The sequence below is a fragment of the Rana temporaria genome, chromosome 1 (assembly GCF_905171775.1).
Source record: "Rana temporaria chromosome 1, aRanTem1.1, whole genome shotgun sequence".
Classification (NCBI taxonomy): domain Eukaryota; kingdom Metazoa; phylum Chordata; class Amphibia; order Anura; family Ranidae; genus Rana; species Rana temporaria.
Genome location: NC_053489.1, coordinates 641,567,227 through 641,590,519, shown reverse-complemented (window position 1 = coordinate 641,590,519; position 23,293 = coordinate 641,567,227). Strand labels below are relative to the sequence as shown.

Sequence of the window (23,293 nt, the reverse complement as noted above, 5' to 3'; positions counted from 1 at the left end):
CACAGACTGGGGATTCGCTACAAGAGTTAAGATACTGCAAGGCACTGTTATGCCCTGTACACACGATCGGTTTGTCTGATGAAAACGGACCGATGAGCGGTTTTCATCGGATGAACCGATCGTGTGTGGGCCCCATCAGTTTTTTTCCCATCGGTGGAAAAAAATAGAACCTGTTTTAAAATTTTCGTATGGTTAAAAAAACGATTGTCTGTAGGGAAATACATCGGTCAAAAATACATGCATGCTTGGAATCAAGTCAACGCATGCTTGGAAGCATTGAACTTCATTTTTCTCAGCACGTCGTTGTGTTTTACGTCACTGCGTTGGACACGATTGGATTTTTAACCAATGGTGTGTAGGCAAGATTGATGAAAGTCAGCTTCATCGGATATCTTATGAAAAAATCCATCGGTCCGTTTTTAACCGATCGTGTGTACAGGGCATTATGATACAGCAGTATAAAACTGGTTAGTCACTGGATAGCTATAATCACTTGCCAACCAGCCGCCATCGTTATACAGCAGCAGGTCGGCACAATCCCGCAAACTGTCGTAGCTGTACATTGGTCCCTTTAAGCGGGATAGCAGGCGTGCACGCACATCCCTGTTCTGTGATGAGAGACAGATCGTGAGTTCCTAATAGCTGGGAACCACCATCTGTCATTTCCTCAAGGTCAGTCCCATCCCCCTACAGTTAGAAAGACACCCAGGGAACACAATTAACCCCTTAATCGCCCCCCCCCCCCCCAGTGTTAACACTTTCCCTGCCAGTGACATTTTTACAGTAATCAGTGCATTTTTATAGCACCGATTGCTGTATAAATGCCAATGGTCCAAAAAATGTGTCAAACATGTCCGATGTGTCTGCCATAATGTCGCAGTCCCAATAAAGGATCACCTCCTTTACTAGTAAAAAAAATTATAATAAAAATACCTCAAATCTATCCCCTTTTTTGTAGACACACTTAGCCGGATTCATGTAGATCGGCGCATCTTTGTGCCGGCGTAGCGCATCTCATATGCGCTACGCCAACTTAACTCTGAGAGGCAAGAGCAGTATTCACAAAGCACTCTAAGGTCCTGATGTCATCAAGACCGAAGCAGGCTCTAGAACCCTGCATTGGACTTGATGATCCCAAGAGACAGACCACCACTGGAGCATGGGGGAATGCTGTCTACAAGAGTAGCAGAGACTCAAGCCGGGTTCACACGACCATTTTTAATGTCCTAGAAAAAACGAAGTTTTTTTTGGACATGATTCTTGTCAAGCCTGCCTTGCATACACACGATCGTGAAAAACAAAATGCTTGAGCAAAGCGCGGTGATGTACAACGCATACGACGGCATTATAAAGGGGAAGTTCCACTCAGATGGCGCCACCCTTTGGGCTGCTTTTGCTGATTTCGTGTTAGTAAAAGTTTGGTGAGAGACGATTCGCGCTTTTCAGTCTTCGTGCTTTTCAGTCTGTTGCAGCGTGACGAATTACGAACGCTAGTTTTACCAGAACGAGTGCTCCCGTCTCATAACTTGCTTCTGAGCATTCGTTACAAAACGACAAGAAAAATGAGAGCATGTTCTAAATTTGTAATGCCCATTTTTCACGTCGAGAAAAATGCTCTGGAGCTTACACACGATCGTTTTTAATGACCATTTAAAAAAATTGCATTTTTCACGTCATGAAAAACGGTCGCGTGTACGCGGCATCAGGTAATTAAAAGCTTTTCTCTCCTTTCTCTTTCCCCATGGATAATAGTGTAGTTAATCCATACAGTTCGAGTGCAGCCCAACTGAGAGGTAGAATTTTCAGTTTTTGGCTTTAAATTGTGTGATGTGTTGATCCTGTATATGGCTGACTGCAGCCAGTTATAACTGTGTAGAATTAGGATGCCCATGAGAGTGAAATTTGCATTTCTGATTTTTTACATAGAGGTAATTTCCCTGGAGATTTCATGAGATATAAACAGCTGGAGACCATTGATCTGTGTATGTGACGGTCCAGAGATATCAAGATGATTCTGGTGACCTACCTGCTCTGTGGCTTCTTTCTTTATATCCAAGGTATGGAATTGTATTCTAGCTCTTATTTCATTTTACAGATGACACATAATTTATAAAAAAATACAGGATGTCATTAGGCATTAAAGAAAAACGTAGAAAATGTCAACTGACTGCTAACATTTTGGTGTTGTCACACTATGTAGGTGTAAACAACCAATAGATATATATAATTGACATTATTATTTACACCTACACCCATAAACTAAGATTTCTGACCTGAGATTGCAAATTGCATAGAGATATGAACATCCAATCTCCCCCATCCACATTTGTGTAACGTGTATAAGTTTTATTTTATCAGATACCTGTTGTGAAATTGTATTGACTCAGACACCGCAATACATTGTGAAATCTCCGGGAGACACTTTCACCATTTCATGTACGTCCAGTCAAGATCTTTACCATTCTGGAGCAAAATATAACCCTTTAGAATGGTACCAACAAAGACCAGGACAGATACCAAAACCTCTTATTGTTAAAGCAACTGAAAGACATTCTGGGGCTCCAGAGAGGTTCAGTGGATCAGGATCAGGAACAAATTATCAACTTACAATTAAGGAAATGAAAGAAGAAGATGAAGGAAATTATTTCTGTTTTCAATATACGGCGTCTCCATACACACAGTGATACACAGCTGTACAAAAACTTCATTCCTCTCTTTAATTGCTGAAAGGGCTGTTTAAAGCTGAACTTCAACAATGGTATATTTTTTATAGTTACATTTGTATATCTCCCAACTTTTTGAGATGGGAATGGGGGACACCTATTAGTGAAAGTATGTAGGACACACCCCCTGCCACACCCCTTTAGGAGAATTATAGAAACAAATATTAGTTAACACCATAGGTGTGCGCACAGGGTGTGCCAGGTGTGCCCAGGCACACCCTAATCACTCTTTACCCCACAGATTCCCCCTACTGCCCTGGCTCCCCTCCTTCCCCCTGCAGTGCTACCAGCTTCCCTCCTCTGCCACCAGCTGTTGCTGCAAGGATGTTTTAGGATGAGTGAAGAAAGGGGCCAGTAAATATGTAATTGACCATCCCCTTCCCTTTCTGAATGAACATCGGGAGTGATCAGTAGTGTGTGCTTGAGCTTTGGGGTGCACACCCTAATGCAATAAGCTGTGCACACCTATGGTTAACACCCACTTTTTTTAACCACTACTATTTCTTTGGCTGGCACAGTGCTGGGTCTGTGTGCAAGTTCCCGCCCCCCTAGACTGGCTTGTGTGATAGACAGAACACTGATTCAATCAGTGTTCCATCTAGTAGACTATCACACAATCTGGTCTAAGGGGGCGGGACCTTGCACACAGACCTAGCTCCTTGACATACAAGAGCCAGAGGACAAAGGGAGGGGAACGCTGCAGCCATCACTCAAAGCGGCCCCAGGGAAGGTGGCCTACCAGGAAATATCCCCGTATCCTGGTAGGCCAGTCCAGCCCTGCACCCCAGTATTATCTGCAGTCCTAACTCTATGCATGTTTCAGAGCCTCCATAGTAGAAGCACATGCATAATAATGGATAGATAGAGGGCAGGTGAGCCTGGAGGGGCACCCAGCATATAGCACAATGGCAGCAAAGGTGTCGAGGGCGCCCCCTACCAAACAACCAATAGTACAAACAAATGGCCACTGCCCCACCTATAACTGGCCTTCGCAACAAGAAGCACATGGAAGGGTGATGCATGTCAAACAAAACCAAAGACAATTCCCAGCTCAACTTACCAACCAGCCGGCAACCAACCAAATTATCTAGTCTAAGAGTATGCATTAGAAATAGCTGCAGAGCCATTTCACAGCATCCACAGGCCTAACGCTATACATTCTTGTGAGCCTCCATAGTAGAAACACATGCATAATAATGTAATAATGTATAGGCAGAGGGCAGGTGAGCCTGGAGAGGGCCCACCCCTCCTTAAAGACACAGGGGCACGCTGGGCACATAGCACAATGGAAGCAAAGGCACCCCTCACCAGTATTCCAACAGTACAAACAAATGGCCACTGCCTCAACCTATAGCTGGCCTTCACAGCAAGGGGCACATGGAAGAGCAATGCATGTCAAACAAGACCAAAGAAAATTTCTGTTGGTTGCAGGCTGGTTGGTAAGTTGAGCTAAGAATTTGGTTTTGTTTGACATGCATCGCCCTTCCATGTGCTCCTTGCTGCGAAGGCCAGTTATAGGTGGGCAGTGGTCATTTGTTTGTATGATCGCAGAGAAGGGGCTGTCACATCATATGCTCCACCTTATCCCATCAGAGAACGCTTTGTATTCACTGAGAAAAATGCAAGGCATCCTCTGAATGGTGGCAATGCTGAGTGGGCGGCCTCATATGATTACCATGTAGAAGGGCAGCCATCCAGCACTGCACCTGGAAAATGATTGTTTTTTATTCTTTGCTAAACAAATAAAAAAAGACCAAAAATGTAGATTTTTTTTCTGTTATAAAATGTTGTAAATAAGTAAGTTTTCTCCTTCACTGATAAGGCGGCACTGATAAGGCGGCACTGATGAGGTGGCACTGATGGGCACTGGTAGGCAGCACTGATCGGTGGCACTGATATGCAGCACTGATTAGCATTGATAGGCGGCACTGATGGGCACTCATGGGTGCCACTGGTGGGCATTGATTGGCGAAACTGATGGGCACTGAAAGGCTGAAATGATGGGTACTTATGGGTGCCACTGATAGGCGGCACTGCTGGGCACTGATACGTGGCACTGATATGTGGCACTGATAGATGGCAATGATAGGCATCCCTGGTGGCACTGGCAGGCATTGTGGGTGGGCACTGATTGGCAGCTGCATGGGCATTGATTGGCAGCTGCCTGGGCACAGATTGGCATTTCCCTTGTGGTCTAGGGGGGCATACCTGGTGGTGCAGTGTGATGGCTATCCCTGGTGGTCCCGGCGGCATCCTAGTGGTCCTGGGTGGGCATCCGAGGGGGGGCTGTGCGGATAAACAATCAGCACAGACCCCCCCTGTCAGGAGAGCAGCCGATCAGCTCTCCTCTACTCGGGTATGTCAGATGCGAGTGAGGAAAGCCGATCAACGGCTCTTCCTGTTTACATCATGATCAGGCATGATTGGACACAGCTGATCACATGGTAAAGAGCCTCCATCTCTTTACCGAGACTGGTGTAGCGGTGTGTCAGACTGTTACACCGCACCACTGATCACCACAATGCGCGCCCCCCACGGGCTGTTGGACATCGTATGACGCCCAGTCAGGATAACTGAACCACCGCCCGGCCATCATTTTGCTACAGACCGGGCACAAAGTGGTGAATGTAAGCGAACCCTGGCAATAAACGTATCTTGTCATTTTTGTTCTGTTAAACATTGAAAGTATTTTTATATATCTGTTCACATCAGATATGGTAGGGCTGTATTGACTGCTATTTTCAGCCCAAAAAGTCTTCCCTCCTGTGGTTTATATTCACAGTACAACGTTGCTGTGGTGTAAACTGCAAAAATTGTACTGCTTGTGCTACTTTTTTCAGCATTTACAACTCATGACAATTCAATAAAGTTCTGTGAAAAAATAGGTTGACATCAGCAGGTTAGCATTGTGTCTTACAGCGCACACCTGTGGTCGTGCGTTCCTTACAGCTTATTCGTGAGAACGGGTCCTTAACACTTCCTGTGTTATCTCAAGGGGTCTAATTTGCCCTCCTAGTTCTTATCTTGGGACCACAGAACTAATGTTTTGTAGAGAATACAATAGAGAGACAGTTTGAGTAGTTTAGCAAAAGACAGCAGGGTAGCCCTCTGGCTCTATCTTACACTCTCTAACCCACATCTCCAATCTCTCTCTCTCTGACATCTCCCCCAACTCTCTAAAACATGCACTAGTGACCCCCATACTTAAAAAGCCCTTATTAGACCCCACCAATCTTAAAGTGGAAGTAAACCCTCCTATCGTTTTCAGTCAAGGAAGCGGCCATCTTGACCTCTGTTTAATCTGCAACTGCCATGATGCTGTACATGTGACCTGTTATGAAACCAGCCATTGGATGGTTTGGCAGTTTGGTTGAGAGCACAAACAAATGTGACAGCTAGCATTTCCGGCATGCCGGGAATGTTAACTGTTTTTGTAACTATCAAATTGAAGGGTTTACTTCCACTTTAACCCTGCTCCCCTTTTATCCAAACTCCTTGAATATTTGGTCTACAACTGACTGAGCGACCACCTCACCAAGAATAACCTTATTGATCCCCTTCAGTCTGTATTCCGCCCTCAACACTCCATGGAAACTGCTCTCCTAAAACTCACAAACAATCTGCTAACAGTTAACCACTTAAGCCCCGGACCAAAATGCTGCCTAAAGACCCAAGGTGTTTTTACAGTTCGGGACTGCGTCGCTTTAACAGACAATTGCGCAGTCGTGCGACGTGGCTCCCAAACAAAATTGGCGTCCTTTTTTCCCCCACAAATAGAGCTTTCTTTTGGTGGTATTTGATCACCTCGACGGTTTTTATTTTTTGCGCTATAAACAAAAATAAAGCGACAATTTTGAAAAAAATTCAATATTTTTTACTTTTTGCTATAATAAATATCCCCCAAAAACATATATAAATTTTTTTTTTTCCTCAGTTTAGGCCGATACGTATTCTTGTACCTATTTTTGGTAAAAAAATTCGCAATAAGCGTTTATCGATTGGTTTGCGCAAAATTTATAGCGTTTACAAAATAGGGGATAGTTTTATTGCATTTGTATTCATTTTTTTTTTTTACTACTAATGGCGGCGATCAGCGATTTTTTTCGTGACTGCGACATTATGGCGGACACTTTGGACAATTTTGACACATTTTTGGGACAATTGTCATTTTCACAGCAAAAAATGCATTTAAATTGCATTCTTTATTGTGAAAATGACAGTTGCAGTTTGGGAGTTAACCACAGGGGGCGCTGTAGGATTTAGTGTACACTTAGTGTGTGTTTACAACTGTAGGGGGGTGTGGCTGTAGGAATGACGTCATCGATCGAGTCTCCCCTATAAAGGGGATCACTCGATCGATGCAACTGCTATAGTGAAGCACGGGGAAGCCGTGTTTACATACGGCTCTCCCCGTTCTTCAGCTCCGGGGAGCGATCGCGACGGAGCGGCTATAAACAAATAGCCGCGCCGTCGTCCCGGATCGCTCCCCGAGGGAACCCGACCGCCGCGTGTAGCGGGGGGGTCCCGATCGGACCCCCGACCCACGTCTAGGCAGGGACGTACAGGTACGCCAATGTGCCTGTACGTGCCATTCTGCCGACGTATATGTACATGCGGCGGTCGGGAAGTGGTTAAACAGGAGGTAAACCCCAATTCACCCCCCCCCCCGAAAAACGGGAAAAAAACCTGCAAGAGAAAGGCATAATGACAGTGCGCCTGCGCCGTTGTCTACGGTGCGCATGTGCCGTAGACACCGGCGCCTGTAATTACTGTAAATATCTCCTTTTCTATGATATTGGAGGATTTATGATCCTTGCATGGAATCACCCCTGTTCACAAACAAGTGGAGGTTGATATAGGCAGACACTATGAGAAGTGGCAATATATCTTGATAAACCTAAAGGCATCGAATTATCCTTGAAGAAGAGATAAATCTAGAAATGTGTTGGATGTACGATGCCCAAGCAAACCACCTGTGTGATTTTTAATAAGGATATGTAGAGATTTTAAATAAAAGTTTTTTTATATGAACAGTAATTTAATATTTTTTGTTGGGTTGCCGGCAAAAACCCATAAGATGGTTTATAAAAACCAAACTATGGGAATAGGTATAGTGGCAACCACTTCCTCCCTTCAGTACATCATGAATGCTGCTGCCAGGCTCATCCACCTTACCAACTATTAAGTGTCTCCTACTCCTCTCTGTCAATCCCTCCACTGGCTTCCACTCACCCAACAAATTAAATTCCAAATACTAATAACAACTTACAATGCCATCCACAACTTGGCCTCCAGCTACATCACTAATCTCAAAATACCAACCAAATCTTTCTCTTCGTTCCTCGAAAGACCTCTGTCTCTTTCTAGCTCCCTTGTCACCTCCTCCCATGCTCATCTCCAGGACTTTTCCTGAACCTCTCCTATCCTATGGAACTCCCTACCCCAATCTGTCTGACTACCTCCTACTCTGTTTTCTTTTAGATGATCCCTGAAAACCCTGCTCTTCAGAGAAGCCAATCCTGCCTCCACTTAACAACTGTACTTTTTTTTTTCTCCATCAGATCATCCCCCTCAGTTATTACCTTTTGTATCACTTGACCCTTCCTCCTAGATTGTAAGCTTTATTGAGCAGCGCCTTCTGATTCCTCCTGAATTGAATTGTATTGTAACTGTATTGTCTGCCCTCATGTTGCAAACTGTTGACGCTGATATAAATCCTGTATAATAATAATAATAATAATAAAAGTCTTCTTATTTTTTTGAGTTGGACTTTAAATTGTGTGATGTGTTATTCCTGTATATGGGTAAATGCAGTCAATTATAACTGTGAAGAATTGGGAGGCCCATGACAGTAAAATTTGCATTTCTGCTATTTTACATAGAGGCAATTTCCCTGGAGATTTCATGTTATATAAATAGTTGTAGACCATTGATCTGTGTATGTGACAATCCAGAGACATCAAGATGATTCTGGTGACCTACCTGCTCTGTGGCTTTTTTCTTTATATACAAGGTATGGAATTGTATTATAGTTTTTATTTCACTTTTACACATGACATATAATTTATACAAAATACAGGTTGTCATTGTGGATCAAGTAAAAACTGATAACTCACTGATGTCACACTTTGGAGCAAGGTAGGTTTATTTCTGTTTCGTTTCTGTTCGTTTATCGTGATTCGTAACGAGTCGTAATTTCGTAAGACGTTAGTTATCGTATTCGTACTCTTTAGTATTTTCGTAACACTCTTTTTTCCGTTTCCGTTTTTTCCTGTTAGTTTATTTTTCGTTGAATCGAGATTCGTATTTTCGTTATATTTTGTATTCTGCCGCGTTCGTATTTTTAAAATGATTTTATTTGTTCCTTCGTTTTTACGTTAGTTTAATTCACATTGTTTTGCTATTCGTATTTACATTATATTTTCCATCATGCCGCATTCGTATTTTCATAAGAAATATATTTTCGTTGCTTTATGATCATTCGTATTTTCGTGTCTAATTTTCTTTGATTGTAAAAACGTACTTTTGTAGATTTTATTGCATTCGTAATTCTGTTAGAATACATTTTACGTTTATTCGACACACTACTCGTCGTCATTTTGTAATTTGTACTTTACTGTGATTGACTTGACTGTCTTAGTTAGCACACACACCCTGTCTAGAATGAAGTCTGACGTAGAAGAAAACTAAAATATGTCAGATATTACAAATACAAATCTAGAAATTAGATGCACTGCAGTCTAACACAGAAAAAGACACAGGGAGCCAGGAGGTAATGAGAAAGAAGCTGATTGGGGGAAGGAACAAACCTCTTCAGAGGAAAGGGACAGTGCTCAGTGGCTATTGGTCAATGTCCAGAAATATTTCAGTACTAACGAAAGCTAATTTACATTATTTTGTATTTTCAGTGTTTTCATTTCAGTTTTCCGAAGATTCGTCATTTATTTTTCGTTAGTTTTGATTTTAGTTTTTTAGTCTTTGTTCGGCATTTCGGTTGTTTTCTTTTCGGTCTTCGAATATTAGTAAGTTTGCATTTTTGTTCATTTTGTTTTTCGTAATTATTATTTTTTTTGGGTTCGGTATTTTCGTTGTTTCTATGTTTTAGTTTCTTTCATCTTTCGTATCTTCGTTGTTTTTCATATTCGTTATTTTGAAAATATCGTTATTCGTTATTAATTGCGCTAAACCATTCGTTCATTCGTATGTTAACGAATCAACTAAAATAACGAAAAATGACGGAAAACGTATTCGTAACTTAAAAAATTGCACATGCCTACTCACAACAATCATTGTTTGTAATTTACGTAAATACTTAGCATTTCTGAACTAAAATCTCTGACTTGCATTGCCTAATTGCATAGAGATATGAACATATGAGCAATCTTCACCATCTACATTTTTGTAACTTGTAAATTTTTTATTTTATCAGATACCTGTTGTGAAGTTGTATTGAGTCAAACGCCACTAAACATTGTGAAATCTCCGGGAGACACTTTCACCATTTCATGTACTTCCAGTCGAGATCTTTACCATACTGAAGCAAAATATAACCCTTTTGTCTGGTACCAACAAAGACCAGGACAGACAACAAAACCTCTTATTGTTAAAGCAACTGAAAGACATTCTGGGGTTCCAGAGAGGTTCAGTGGATCAGGATCAGGAACAAATTATCATCTTACTATTAAGGAAATGAAAGAAGAAGATGAAGGAAATTATTTCTGTTTTCAACATACAGCGTCTCCATACACACAGTGATACACAGCTGTACAAAAACTTCATTCCTCTGTTTGCTGGAGTACAGACTGCACACAACCATTAATGGCAATAGCTGTACTGATTTTATTGCTTCCACGAGACCAAATATAAAGGGGTACTGTTACATAAAGCATGAGGCAATGTGGATCAATAAAAGCTTTATTCAAATTACAAGACATTTACATATCTCCCAACTTTTATGCCGCGTACACACGGTCATTTTTCCGCATGGAAAAAAATTAAATTTTTCATCATGTCCAAAAAACAATGTTTTTCCAACTTTATCATTAAAAACGATGTTTCCCACACACCATCGTTTTAAAAAAATGATGAACAAAGCGCGGTGACGTACAACACGTACGACGGAACTCTAAAGGGGCTGCTTTTAGCTGATTCCTTGTTAGGAAAAGACGATTCGCGCTTTTTTGTCTGTTACAGCGTGATGAATACGCTTACTCCATTATGAACGGTATTTTTACCTGAACGAGCGCTCCCGTCTCATAACTTGCTTCTAGGCATGCGCGGGTTTAAAACGTTGTTTTTGCCCACACACGATCATTTTTTACAACACGAAAAACGACATTAAAAAATGCAGCATGTTTCAGAAGCCGAAAAACGATGTGAAGCCCACACGTGATCATTTTAAATGACATTTTAAAAAATTACGTTTTTTTTTCATGCCGAAAAATGATCGTGTGTACGCGGCATAAGAGATGGGAACGAGGGACACCTTAGCAAAAGTATGTAGGCATAGGATACACCCTGCCACAATCCCTTAAAGGAGAATTATACAAAAAAATGGTTAGTTAAAGGAGTTGTAAAGGAAAAAAAAATTGGGCTAAAATTAATGTCTGCAAGGTAGACAGAAAGAATAGTGTAATGATTCTGTTAAAAAAACAAGTAAATACCTATTAAATTCCTTCATCTATATCACCTCCGGCGTTCTAGTTTCTGTTCTCTCATTCACTTCCTGGTTTGCGGTGCTCGTTCATGTAAGAACTACATTTCCCAGTATGCATTGTGGCACGCCCAGTAATTCACACCTCCTTAAAGTCTCTAACACGTAGAGAGCGTCCTGCCGCCCAGATGTAGTTCCCAGGAGGGGGTGAGCACGTTACTGACCACCATAGTAAAACCTCCCTTCACGGTGGTCAGTAACAATCAGACAAGCAGGAAGTGAACAGAACAGAGAAGAAATAGAGCAACTTCTGAGCAAAAACGAACAATGAGGAAGTGAAAAGAGGAATGTCTGCAGGTAAAGGATGCTTATTATGAAAAAAAAAATTCCTTTACAACCCCTTTAAACCCACAAGTGTTTTTTTCTTTTACCATTAATATTCCTTTATACTGGCTTTTAAAATTTACAAATGCATTTTTTTTTAAATAAAATGAAAGTGCGAAACACTTTTTGAAAGATAAAAAGTGCATTTTATATACAACTATATAGATCTGACCAAAATGAGGGACAAATGAGGCGGAAAGAGGGACAGAGGGACTTTGTTTCAAATCAGGCACATTTTTTCGAAATCAGGGACAGTTGGGAGCTATGCATTTACATTACTAGTCAAATCATGAAACATTTACAATAGGAGCAACAAGAATATGAACGCCATGTCATTTACACTACATACAGATGTTGGGGTGTAAGACCCCGGCTCACTCCTTCCTGCATAGGACAACCACCTGTTGTTCAGTTAAACTCTCCGCCATATTGTGTCACACACCTGAGGCTCACTCTCAACATTCCTGGACATATGCCTTAATGCTCATCAACAACTTCAATACCATGCACTTTCACCCCCTTCCTGCCCAGGTACATTTTCAGCTTTCAGCACTGACAATTGCGCGGCCATGTAACGCTGTACCCAATTTTTATAATTTTTTTTTAATAAATAGACCTTTCTTTTGGTGGTATTTAACCACTTCAGCCCCGGAAGATTTGGCTGCTCAATGACTAGGCCATTTTTTATAATACAGCACTGTGTTGCTTTAACTGACAATTGTGCAGTTTTATTTTTTGTGCTATAAACAAAAAAAGAGCAACAATTTTGAAAAAAACACAATATTTTGTGCTTTTTGCTATAATAAAAAAAACAACAACTATTTTTTCCTAAGTTTAGGCCGATCTGTATTCTACTACATATTTTTGGTAATAAAAATCGCAATAAGCATTTTCATTGGTTTGTGCAAAAGTTATAGCATCTACAAAATAGGGGATAGATTCATGGCATTTTTATTATTATTATTTTTTTACTAGTAATGTTGGTGATCAGCGATTTTTATCGGGACTGCGATATTGCGGCGGACAGCTTGAAAACTTTTGACACATTTTTGGGACCATTAACAATTATATAGCGACCAGTGATATAAAAATGCACTGATTACCGTGTAAATGTCACTGACAGGGAAGGGGTTAACACTAGGGGGCGATCAAGGGGCTAACTGTGTTCCCTCACTGTGTTCTAACTGTGTAGGTGGATGGGATTGACTAGAGGAGATGACAGATCGTTGTTCCTAGCTAGTTGGAACACACAATCTGTCTCCTCTCTTCACAGAACAGGGATTTGTGTGTTTACATACACACGTCCCTGTTCTGGCTCTTGTGCCTGCGGTCGCACGTTGCTGGCGGTCATCGTGACTGCCGGCCACGCGCATTCGCACCCCTGCAGTGCCTGCTATTCCGCTTAAAGGAGCCGACGTAGAGCTATGGCAGTTCGCAGGAACGTGCCGACCTGCCACAGTATATTGACGGCGGCTTGTTGGCAAGTGGTTAATTACCCATGGGGGTTTTGTTTGTTTTTTTTTGCCAAAAAAATTAAAAAGACTGTAAATTTGGAAAAAAAATATTCTGTTAGAAAAAGCTTTGGGCCAAATCCTCAAAAGAGATACGACGGCGTAACTGCTGTTACGCCATCGTATCCCTGTTCCCAGGGCTCAAGTCCTGCGGGAACGGAGTCCCTGCACTTTTTTCACAGCAGGAACGCAGTTCCCTTTGCAGGACTAGAGCAGCCGAGAGCAGCTGAGCCGCCCGAGCCAATCCATCACTAAGCGGCGATGCCCAGCTCGACTCACTGTCAGGGGCAGGCGAACCTTAGTAATCCGTTATGTTACTGGCCGCTTCCTGTATATGGATTTGTGGTGTCCCAGTACAGGTATTTGCTGTAGGCCCTATCAGATTGAGGCCCTCGGCTTGTGGGGTCTCCCCTGCAGGGACTCAGCTAGTTATGATGTGATTTATACTGTTATGGTTGATAATACGTTTATTAGGTGTGTATAGCTTTAAGGGGTTTAGCCAGCCATCTCATGTTCAGTCAGAGTGTATTACCATCTCATGTTCATGTGTATTAGAGTCGGGAGGACTAAATGCTAGACAAGACCTTATTGTGTTGTGTTATACTACAGGTCAGTCTCTATGATCCACAGCTCTCAACCAATAGGCTTCAGTCTAAACAGGCCCTTATAAGGGATTGTACTTCCTGTTTAAGCCAGTCTAATGCTTCCCTCAGTTCCTGGCAGAGCAGAGCAACACACAGTCAGATGAGAAGTAGTGTAGGCCAGAAGCCTCCAGTTCAGGAGAAAATACAGCAAAGCGTGGAGCATCCCTACATACTACAGAACCAGTACTTCAGCTCATTTATTGGATCAATCCGTTATTCCGGCGAAAAGCCTCAAGTCTACAGACACTTCAGTAAGTGTATCTATTTTTCAGCCTAGTTAAGCATAGGCCCTGAATTACCAATCCGGCCTCTGCAGTCAAGTATATTTATATATGAATAGCCAAGCTCAAGCATTAGCAGCTGTGTGATCCTCTAGAGACTGTACTGCAGAAACTTTGGCGAAACTCTGTTTAAACGCTGTGAAGATTTTGACACCTGCCTTCATGCCAGTAAAGCCTTCGTTGTTCTAATCCCTGTTGTAGACTGTTTTATTACCATCCTAACTAGCGGGGATACGGAGGCCCCCGGAGCTGTAGTTTCCCGGGGTATTCCAAGACTACAGTGGCGTCACGTGACAGAGAGGGTTAATACCAACTGGCCCTCACTAAGGGTTAATACCACCTGACCCTGGGCTCCTAGCCCCAAGAACCAAGTAGCTAACCATCAAGCGCATGTGTGTGGCCGTGGGGCTCATCCTCCCCGGTCACCACAGATTCATCGGGTAGTGTGCGGGTATTCCGTCACTTCCTCGATGCCGCAATGTCTCCTGGGAGCTTTTGTCATTGTTCCCAGGAGACATTGCGGAGGTCTGCCACAAGTTATCGCAGGATTTAGAAAGAACTTTCTAGTTGATTCAGTTGATATATATGAGCGTATCATTTTTTTTTTTTTGGTGGGGCAGTGGATCTTGGGTGGGAGTTCCCACACTTTTTTCCCCAGGACTTGACCCCTGCCTGTTCCTAACTATGGAACTGATCCACAGAATCAGTTTTCCATAGTTAGGCAGAAGATCCGACATGTGTAAGGGACTTACACTGCCGGATCTTAGGATGCAGTACCGCATCCGCCGCTGGGGGCATTTCGAGTCGAAATGCCGCCTAGCGTATGCAAATGAGCACTTACGGAGATCCACGAAGCGGTTTCGCTTAGTGAAATCTCCCTAAATGCTTACGCTGCAAGTGCAAAATTAGGGCTGCTTTTACAAAGTGTAAACTGTTTACACCTTGTAAAACTAGACCCTTTTTTTTTTTTTTTTTTTTTGAATTTTTTTTTTTTCGCCGTATCTTTTTTTTTTTCCCACGCAACTTTTTTACCCGGCGTGATCCTCAAAACTCGACGTATCGTAAAACTGCGCGATGCACGTCGGGAAAAATGACGTCACGAGCATGCGCAGTACGGCCGGCACGGGAGCGTGCCTCATTTAAATGGGAATCGCCCCCTGTTGATGAGGAACGCCTTGCGCCGGCCGGATTTAAGTTACACCGCTCAAAATTTCTAGGTAAGTGCTTTGTGGATCGGGCACTTAGTTAGAAATTTTGCGGCGGTGTAACTTAAATAGGAATATTTAAGTTAAGCCCGCTGGCTGAGGATATGGCCCTTTGTATATATGTTATTTTTTCCTTCACTGATGTGTGCTGATGCGGCTGCACTAATAGGCTGCATTGATGGGCACTGATGAGGAGGCACTGATGGGCACTGATATGCAGCACTGAAGAACACTGATATGCGGCACTGATAGGTGACACTGATGGGCACTAATTGGTGGCACTGTTCAATTTTGGTCTCATCTGACCAGAGCACCTTCTTCCACATGTTTGCTGTGTCCCCCACATGGATTCTCGCAAACTGCAAATGGGACTTTTTATGTCTTTCTTTCAACAATTGCTTTCTTCTTGCCACTCTTCAATAAAGGGCAGATTTGTGGAGAGCACAACTAATAGTTGTCCTGTGGACAGATTCTCCCACCTGAGCTGTGGATCTCTGCAGCTCCTCCAGAATTACCATGGGCCTCTTGGCTGCTTCTCTGATGAATGCTCTCCTTGCCCGGCCTGTCAGTTTAGGTGGACGGCCATGCAGGGCCGGATTAACAATGGGGCTGATGGAGCTGCAGCTCCAGGCCCCTTTCTCAAGATAGGCCCATTTGCCCAAAAAAATAAATAAAAAAAAAAACCTTTTTTTTTTTTTTTTTTTAAGATTTTTTTTTTTTTAAGATCGAATTTGGGGGGTTGTAGCTCGATGACCAGAGGTCACAGAAACCCCACATGTGGGGGGTAGGCATGGGAAGAGCTACCCCACAACTGGTCAAAATATGGGACGGCTATCATTTATGGTTCCGGAGATACGGGCCTGCTTGCACAGCCTGTCAGAAGCTACATTCAGAGCGGCCAATATAAATACAAGCTGACACACTGCAGCAGACTGATATGATCACAGTGCTTATAATAATTATTTGTATATTACTCATGGTAATTAACCCCTCGCCACCCAGGCCAATTCTGACACTTCTCTACTACATGTAAAAATCATCATTTGTTTTTTGCTAGAAAATTACTCTATGGTGGTCTTTGCACTTTTTATGTTGCAGGGTACAGAGCTGCACGATTCTGGCTAAAATGAGAATTGCAATTTTTTTGCTTAGAAGATAGATCACGATTCTCTCACGATTGTTGCGGCGTAACATCATCTTTCACATTAAAACAAAACAAAACAAAAAAATGGGCTAACTTCACTGTTTTGTTTTTATGGTTTTTATTATTCATTGAAGTGGGAAAATGCAGTGTGACATAAAATATTGCAGCAATAGCCATTGTATTCCCTAGAGTCTCTGCTAAAATATATATAATGTTTGGCAGTTCCAAGTAATTTTCTAGCAAATAATATTGCTTTCTAACTTAAAGGAGTTCTATAATGCATTTCTTTTTTACACTATAATGTTCCCTTCTGCTTTACCTTTCAGTCGATGTCTTTCTTTCCTAAATCAGCCCAGCCATTCCTTTGCTACCTCCTCCTGAATTTCAGCCACTTCCTGGTTATGGAGCCATGGTGGATGATGTAAAAATCGTCATGACCCAAGCTCCCTTGCTTTTCTTTCCTGTCACTCAATGCCTCTCTCCTCATCCTCCCCTCCCCTATCCTAGTATCTCCCCTCCCCATTCATTTCAATATACACACCCCTCCCTGCCTCCCCTGCCATGCCATCCGCCCCTAAAATTATCATATCCCACCCCTCCAAACCCTCCACCAATCATTGTGTCCTGTGACTGCACGGAGCTATTGCTATTTGAGTACACATGCTGCTCACATAGATAAATATACAGTGCAGCAGGAGAAAGCAGCCTGAACTCTCAACTAAAAGTTCCCATTACCCCTTCCAGACACACACATTCACAGTAAAAACACACACATAACACATACACACATGTAGCCCCCAAGTTTAGCAAAACTACAGCTCAAAGCATGCCCATACAGTGCATGTTAGGAGCTGTAGTTTAGCAACTGCTGGAGGCCCCCAGTTCATGTAATAAACATGTTTTTTGTCAATATATCAGTGATTCTTGGCTGCATAACTACAAATATCAGCAAGCATGCTATGCGATTGCTGGTAGTAGAAATTTCCTAAACTACAACTCCCAGCAATCACATACCAATGCATGCTGGTATTTCTAGTTATGCAAAAGCTATACACACTCGTTATCTTTTACACACACATATATATGTATATATATATATGTGTGTGTGTGTGTGCGCATGTCTGTGTGTTGTAATAATCAGTGCCTCTTGCTGCATAACTACAAATAGCATCATGCAAGCTATGTTATTGCTTGTAGTTGTTATTTATGGAATCGCCAGACGCACTCGGCTTATATATATATATATATATATATATATATATATATATATATATACAGCCGAGTGCGTCCGGCAGTTGCAAAACTACAACTCCCATGAATCACATAGCATGCATGCTGCTATTTGTAGTTATGCAGCAAGAGGCACTGATTATTACAACACACAGACATGCGCACACACACATATATTTTATTTGTGTGTGTAAAAGATAATGAGTGTATAGCTTTTGCATAACTAGAAATACCATCTGGTATGTTATGTGATTGCTGGGGGTTGTAGTTTTGCAAACGCCGGATGCACTTAGCCTGATAATATATTTAGAGGTAGACCGATATGGGTTTTTCTCTGGCCGATGCAGATGCCGATATTTGGAAATTGGGGCGGCCGATGGCCGATATGTGTTGCCGATTTTTCCGGACGATATTTTAGGCCGATATTTTTTTTTTAATTATTTTTTTTCCCTTCATCTCCAAAAACCTAGGGTGGAGAGGAGATAATTGTTTAGGGTGGAGTGCAGCCTGTCAGTGCCACATCAGTGCAGCCCATCATTGCCCACCAGTGCAGCCTATCAGTGTCCATCAGGGCCACCTCATTGGTGTCTATCAGTGCCCACCAGTGCCACCTCATCAGTGCCCACCAATGCACCAGTGCATCCCATCAGTGCCCACCAGTGCATCACCTCATCAGTGCCCACCAGTGCATCACCTCATCAGTGCCCACCAGTGCATCTCACCAGTGCATCACCTCATCAGTGCATCTCACCAGCGCATCACCTCATTAGTGCCCACCAGTGCATCTCACCAGCGCATCACCTCATCAGTGCCCACCAGTGCATCACCTCATCAGCTCCCACCAGCGCTTCACCTCATCAGTGCCCACCAGTGCATCTCCTTATCAGTGCCCACCAGTGCATCTCCTCATCAGTGCCCACCAGTGCATCTCCTCATCAGTGCCCACCAGTGCATCTTCTCATCAGTGCCCACCAGTGCATCTCCTCATCAGTGCCCACCAGTGCATCTCCTCATCAGTGCCCACCAGTGCATCTCCTCATCAGTGCCCACCAGTGCATCTCCTCATCAGTGCCCACCAGTGCATCTCCTCATCAGTGCCCACCAGTGCATCTCCTCATCAGTGCCCACCAGTGCATCTCCTCATCAGTGCCCACCAGTGCTCATCAGTGGCAATCAGTCCATTACCACGTCATCAGTTCATTACCATGTCATCAGTGCATAACCTTTCAAAAAAAAAAAGTGCACATATCCTAATAATTTATATAAATGCCAATATAACAGTGGTGTCAAAACTGTGGCCCTGCAGATGTTGCAAAACTACAACTCCCAGCATGCCCGGACAGCCGTTGGCAGTCCAGGCATGCTGAGAGTTCAATTTTTTCAACATCTGGAAGCTGAGATGCACAACTTCACAGAAAGTATCACACCTGGTAAGCTTAGTTACACAGCTCATCAGACAGTACAGAACATGATAAGCTTAGATACACAGCTCAACAGATAGTACAGAACATGATAACCTTAGATACACAGCTCATCAGACAGTACAGAACATAAGCTTAGATACACAGCTCAGACAGTACAGAACATGATAAGCTTAGATACAGAGCTCAACAGATAGTACCGCACATGATAAGCTCAGATACACAGCTCAACAGATCAGGGAGATAGAGAGAGAGAGGGATCAGGGAGAGAGATGAGAGAGAGGGATCAGGGAGAGAGATGAGAGAGAGGGATCAGGGAGAGAGATGAGAGAGAGAGGGATCAGGGAGATAGAGAGGAGAGAGAGAGGGATCAGGGAGATAGAGAGGAGAGAGAGAGGGATCAGGGAGATAGAGAGGAGAGAGAGAGGGATCAGGGAGATAGAGAGGAGAGAGAGAGGGATCAGGGAGAAATGGAGAAAGAAAGAAAGGAGAACGAAAGAAAGAAAGGAGAAAGAAAGAAAGGGAGGAGAACGAAAGAAAGAAAGGAGAACGAAAGAAAGAAATGAGAAAGAAAGAGAAAGAAAGAAAGGGAAGAGAAAGAAAGAAAGAAAGAAAGAAAGGGAAGAGAAAGAAAGAAAGGGAAGAGAAAGAAAGAAAGGGAGGAGAAAGAAAGAAAGGGAGGAGAAAGAAAGAAAGGGAGGAGAAAGAAAGAAAGGGAAGAGAAAGAAAGAAAGAAAGAAAGAAAGAAAGAAAGGGAGGAGAACGAAAGAAAGAAAGGAGAAAGAAAGAAAGAAAGAAATGGAGGAGAAAGAAAGAAAGAAAGAAATGGAGGAGAAAGAAAGAAAGAAAGGGAGGAGAAAGAAAGAAAGAAAGAAATGGAGGAGAAAGAAAGAAAGAAATGGAGAAAGAAATAAAGAAAGAAATGGAGAAAGAAAGAAAGAAAGAAAGGGAGGAGAAAGAAAGAAAGAAAGAAAGAAAGAAAGAAAGAAAGAAAGAAAGAAAGAAAGAAAGAAAGAAAGAAAGAAAGAAAGGGAGGAGAAAGAAAGAAAGAAATGGAGAAAGAAAGAAAGGAGAACGAAAGAAAGAAAGGGAGGAGAACGAAAGAAAGGGAGGAGAAAGAAAGAAAGAAAGAAAGAAAGAAAGAAAGAAAGAAAGGGAGGAGAACGAAAGAAAGAAAGAAAGGGAGGAGAAAGAAAGAAAGAAAGGAGAAAGAAAGAAAGAAATAAATGGAGGAGAAAGAAAGAAAGAAAGAAAGAAAGAAAGAAAGAAAGAAAGAAAGAAAGAAAGGGAGGAGAAAGAAAGAAAGAAATGGAGGAGAAAGAAAGAAAGAAAGGGAGGAGAAAGAAAGAAAGAAAGAAAGAAAGAAAAAGAAAGAAAGAAAGAAAGAAAGAAATGGAGGAGAAAGAAAGAAAGAAAGGGAGGAGAAAGAAAGAAAGAAAGAAAGAAAGAAAGAAATGGAGGAGAAAGAAAGAAAGAAAGAAAGAAAGAAAGAAAGAAAGAAAGAAATGGAGGAGAAAGAAAGAAAGAAAGAAAGAAAGAAAGAAAGAAAGAAAGAAAGAAAGAAAGAAAGAAATGGAGGAGAAAGAAAGAAAGAAAGAAAGAAATGGAGGAGAAAGAAAGAAAGAAAGAAAGAAAGAAAGAAAGAAAGAAAGAAAGAAAGGGAGGAGAAAGAAAGAAAGAAAGAAAGAAAGGGAGGAGAAAGAAAGAAAGGGAGGAGAAAGAAAGAAAGGGAGGAGAAAGAAAGAAAGGGAAGAGAAAGAAAGGGAGGAGAAAGAAAGAAAGAAAGAAAGGGAGGATGAAGGAAGAAAGAAAGAAATACAAAATAGATAGATAAAGGGAGAGAGAAAGAAAAAATGATAGATAGATGGATGGATGGATAGATAGATAATAGATAGATAGATAAAAAGATAGATAGAAAGAAAGATAGATAGATAGATAAAAAGATAGATAGATAGATAGATAGATAGATAGATAGATAGATAGATAGAGAGGGATCAGGGAGAGAGATGAGAGAGAGAGAGGGATCAGGGAGATAGAGAAAGAAAGAAAGAGAAAGAAAGAAAGGGAGGAGAAAGAAAGAAAGGGAGGAGAAAGAAAGAAAGAAAGAAAGAAAGAAAGAAAGAAAGAAAGGGAGTAGAAAGAAACAAAGAAAGGGCGGAGAACGAAAGAAAGAAAGAAAGAAAGAAAGAAAGAAAGAAAGAAAGGGAGGAGAAAGAGAGGGAGGAGAAAGAAAGAAAGAAAGAAAGAAATGGAGAAAGAAAGAAAGAAAAAGAAAGAAAGAAAGAAAGAAAGAAAGAGAAAAAAGAAAGAAAGGGAGGAGAAAGAAAGAAAGAAAGAAAGAAAGAAAGAAAGGGAGGAGAAAGAAAGAAAGAAAGAAAGAAAGAAAGAAAGAAAGAAAGAAAGAAAGAAAGGGAGGAGAAAGAAAGAAAGGGAGGAGAAAGAAAGAAAGGGAGGAGAAAGAAAGAAAAGGAGGAGAAAGAAAGAAATGGAGAAAGAAAGAAAGAAAAAGGGAGAAAGAAAGAAAGGGAGGAGAAAGAAAGAAAGGGAGGAGAAAGAAAGAAAGAGAAAGAAAGAAAGAAAGGGAAGAGAAAGAAAGAAAGAAAGAAAGAAAGAAAGAAAGGGAGGAGAACGAAAGAAAGAAAGGGAGGAGAACGAAAGAAAGAAAGGAGAAAGAAAGAAAGAAATGGAGGAGAACGAAAGAAAGAAAGAAAGGGAGGAGAAAGAAAGAAAGAAATGGAGAAAGAAAGAAAGAAAGAAAGAAAGAAAGGGAGGAGAAAGAAAGAAAGGGAGGAGAAAGAAAGAAATGGAGAAAGAAAGAAAGGGAAGAGAAAGAAAGAAAGAAAGAAAGAAAGAAAGAAAGAAAGAAAGAAAGAGAAAAAAAAGAAAGAAAGGGAGGAGAAAGAAAGAAAGAAAGAAAGAAAGAAAGGGAGGAGAAAGAAAGAAAGGGAGGAGAAAGAAAGAAAGGGAGGAGAAAGAAAGAAAAGGAGGAGAAAGAAAGAAAAGGAGGAGAAAGAAAGAAATGGAGAAAGAAAGAAAGAAAAAGGGAGAAAGAAAGAAAGGGAGGAGGAGAAAGAAAGAAAGGGAGGAGAAAGAAAGAAAGAGAAGAGAAAGAAAGAAAGAAAGAAAGGGAGGAGAACGAAAGAAAGAAAGGAGAAAGAAAGAAAGAAATGGAGGAGAACGAAAGAAAGAAAGAAAGGGAGGAGAACGAAAGAAAGAAAGAAAGGGAGGAGAAAGAAAGAAAGAAATGGAGAAAGAAAGAAAGAAAGAAAGAAAGAAAGGGAGGAGAAAGAAAGAAAGGGAGGAGAAAGAAAGAAAGGGAGGAGAAAGAAAGAAAGGGAGGAGAAAGAAAGAAAGGGAGGAGAAAGAAAGAAATGGAGAAAGAAAGAAAGGGAAGAGAAAGAAAGAAAGGGAAGAGAAAGAAAGAAAGAAAGAAAGAAAGAAAGAAAGAAAGAAAGAAAGAAAGAAAGAAAGAAAGGGAGGAGAACGAAAGAAAGAAAGGAGAAAGAAAGAAAGAAAGAAATGGAGGAGAAAGAAAGAAAGAAAGAAAGGGAGGAGAAAGAAAGAAAGAAAGAAATGGAGGAGAAAGAAAGAAAGAAAGAAAGAAAGAAAGGAGAAAGAAAGGGAGGAGAAAGAAAGAAAGAAAGAAAGAAAGGGAGGAGAAAGAAAGAAATGGAGGAGAAAGAAAGAAGGAAAGAAAGAAAGAAAGAAAGAAAGAAATGGAGGAGAAAGAAAGAAAGAAAGAAAGAAAGGAGAAAGAAAGGGAGGAGAAAGAAAGAAAGAAAGAAAGAAAGAAAGAAAGAAAGAAAGGGAGGAGAAAGAAAGGAAAGAAAGAAAGAAAGAGAGGAGAAATAAAGAAAGAAATGGAGAAAGAAATAAAGAAAGGGAGGAGAAAGAAAGAAAGAAATGGAGAAAGAAAGAAAGAAAGAAATGGAGAAAGAAAGAAAGAAAGAAAGAAAGAAAGAAAGGGAGGAGAAAGAAAGAAAGAAAGGGAGGAGAAAGAAAGAAAGAAAGAAAGAAAGAAAGAAAGAAAGAAAGAAAGAAAGAAAGAAAGAAAGAAAGAAAGAAAGAAAGGGAGGAGAAAGAAAGAAAGAAATGGA

The 23,293-nt window shown here is 41.5% G+C and overlaps 2 gene segments (V, D, J or C); both read left to right on the top strand.

Annotated features, from left to right (window-relative positions):
• Positions 1-1,954: 1,954 nt before the first annotated feature.
• Positions 1,955-2,734, top strand: LOC120924492. The segment is given in 2 exon segments: positions 1,955-2,057; positions 2,359-2,734. Coding segments are annotated over 2 exon segments (375 nt in total).
• A 5,941-nt stretch (positions 2,735-8,675) lies between these two features.
• LOC120943336 lies at positions 8,676-10,478 on the top strand. The segment is given in 2 exon segments: positions 8,676-8,736; positions 10,153-10,478. Coding segments are annotated over 2 exon segments (375 nt in total).
• The last annotated feature ends 12,815 nt before the right edge of the window (positions 10,479-23,293 follow it).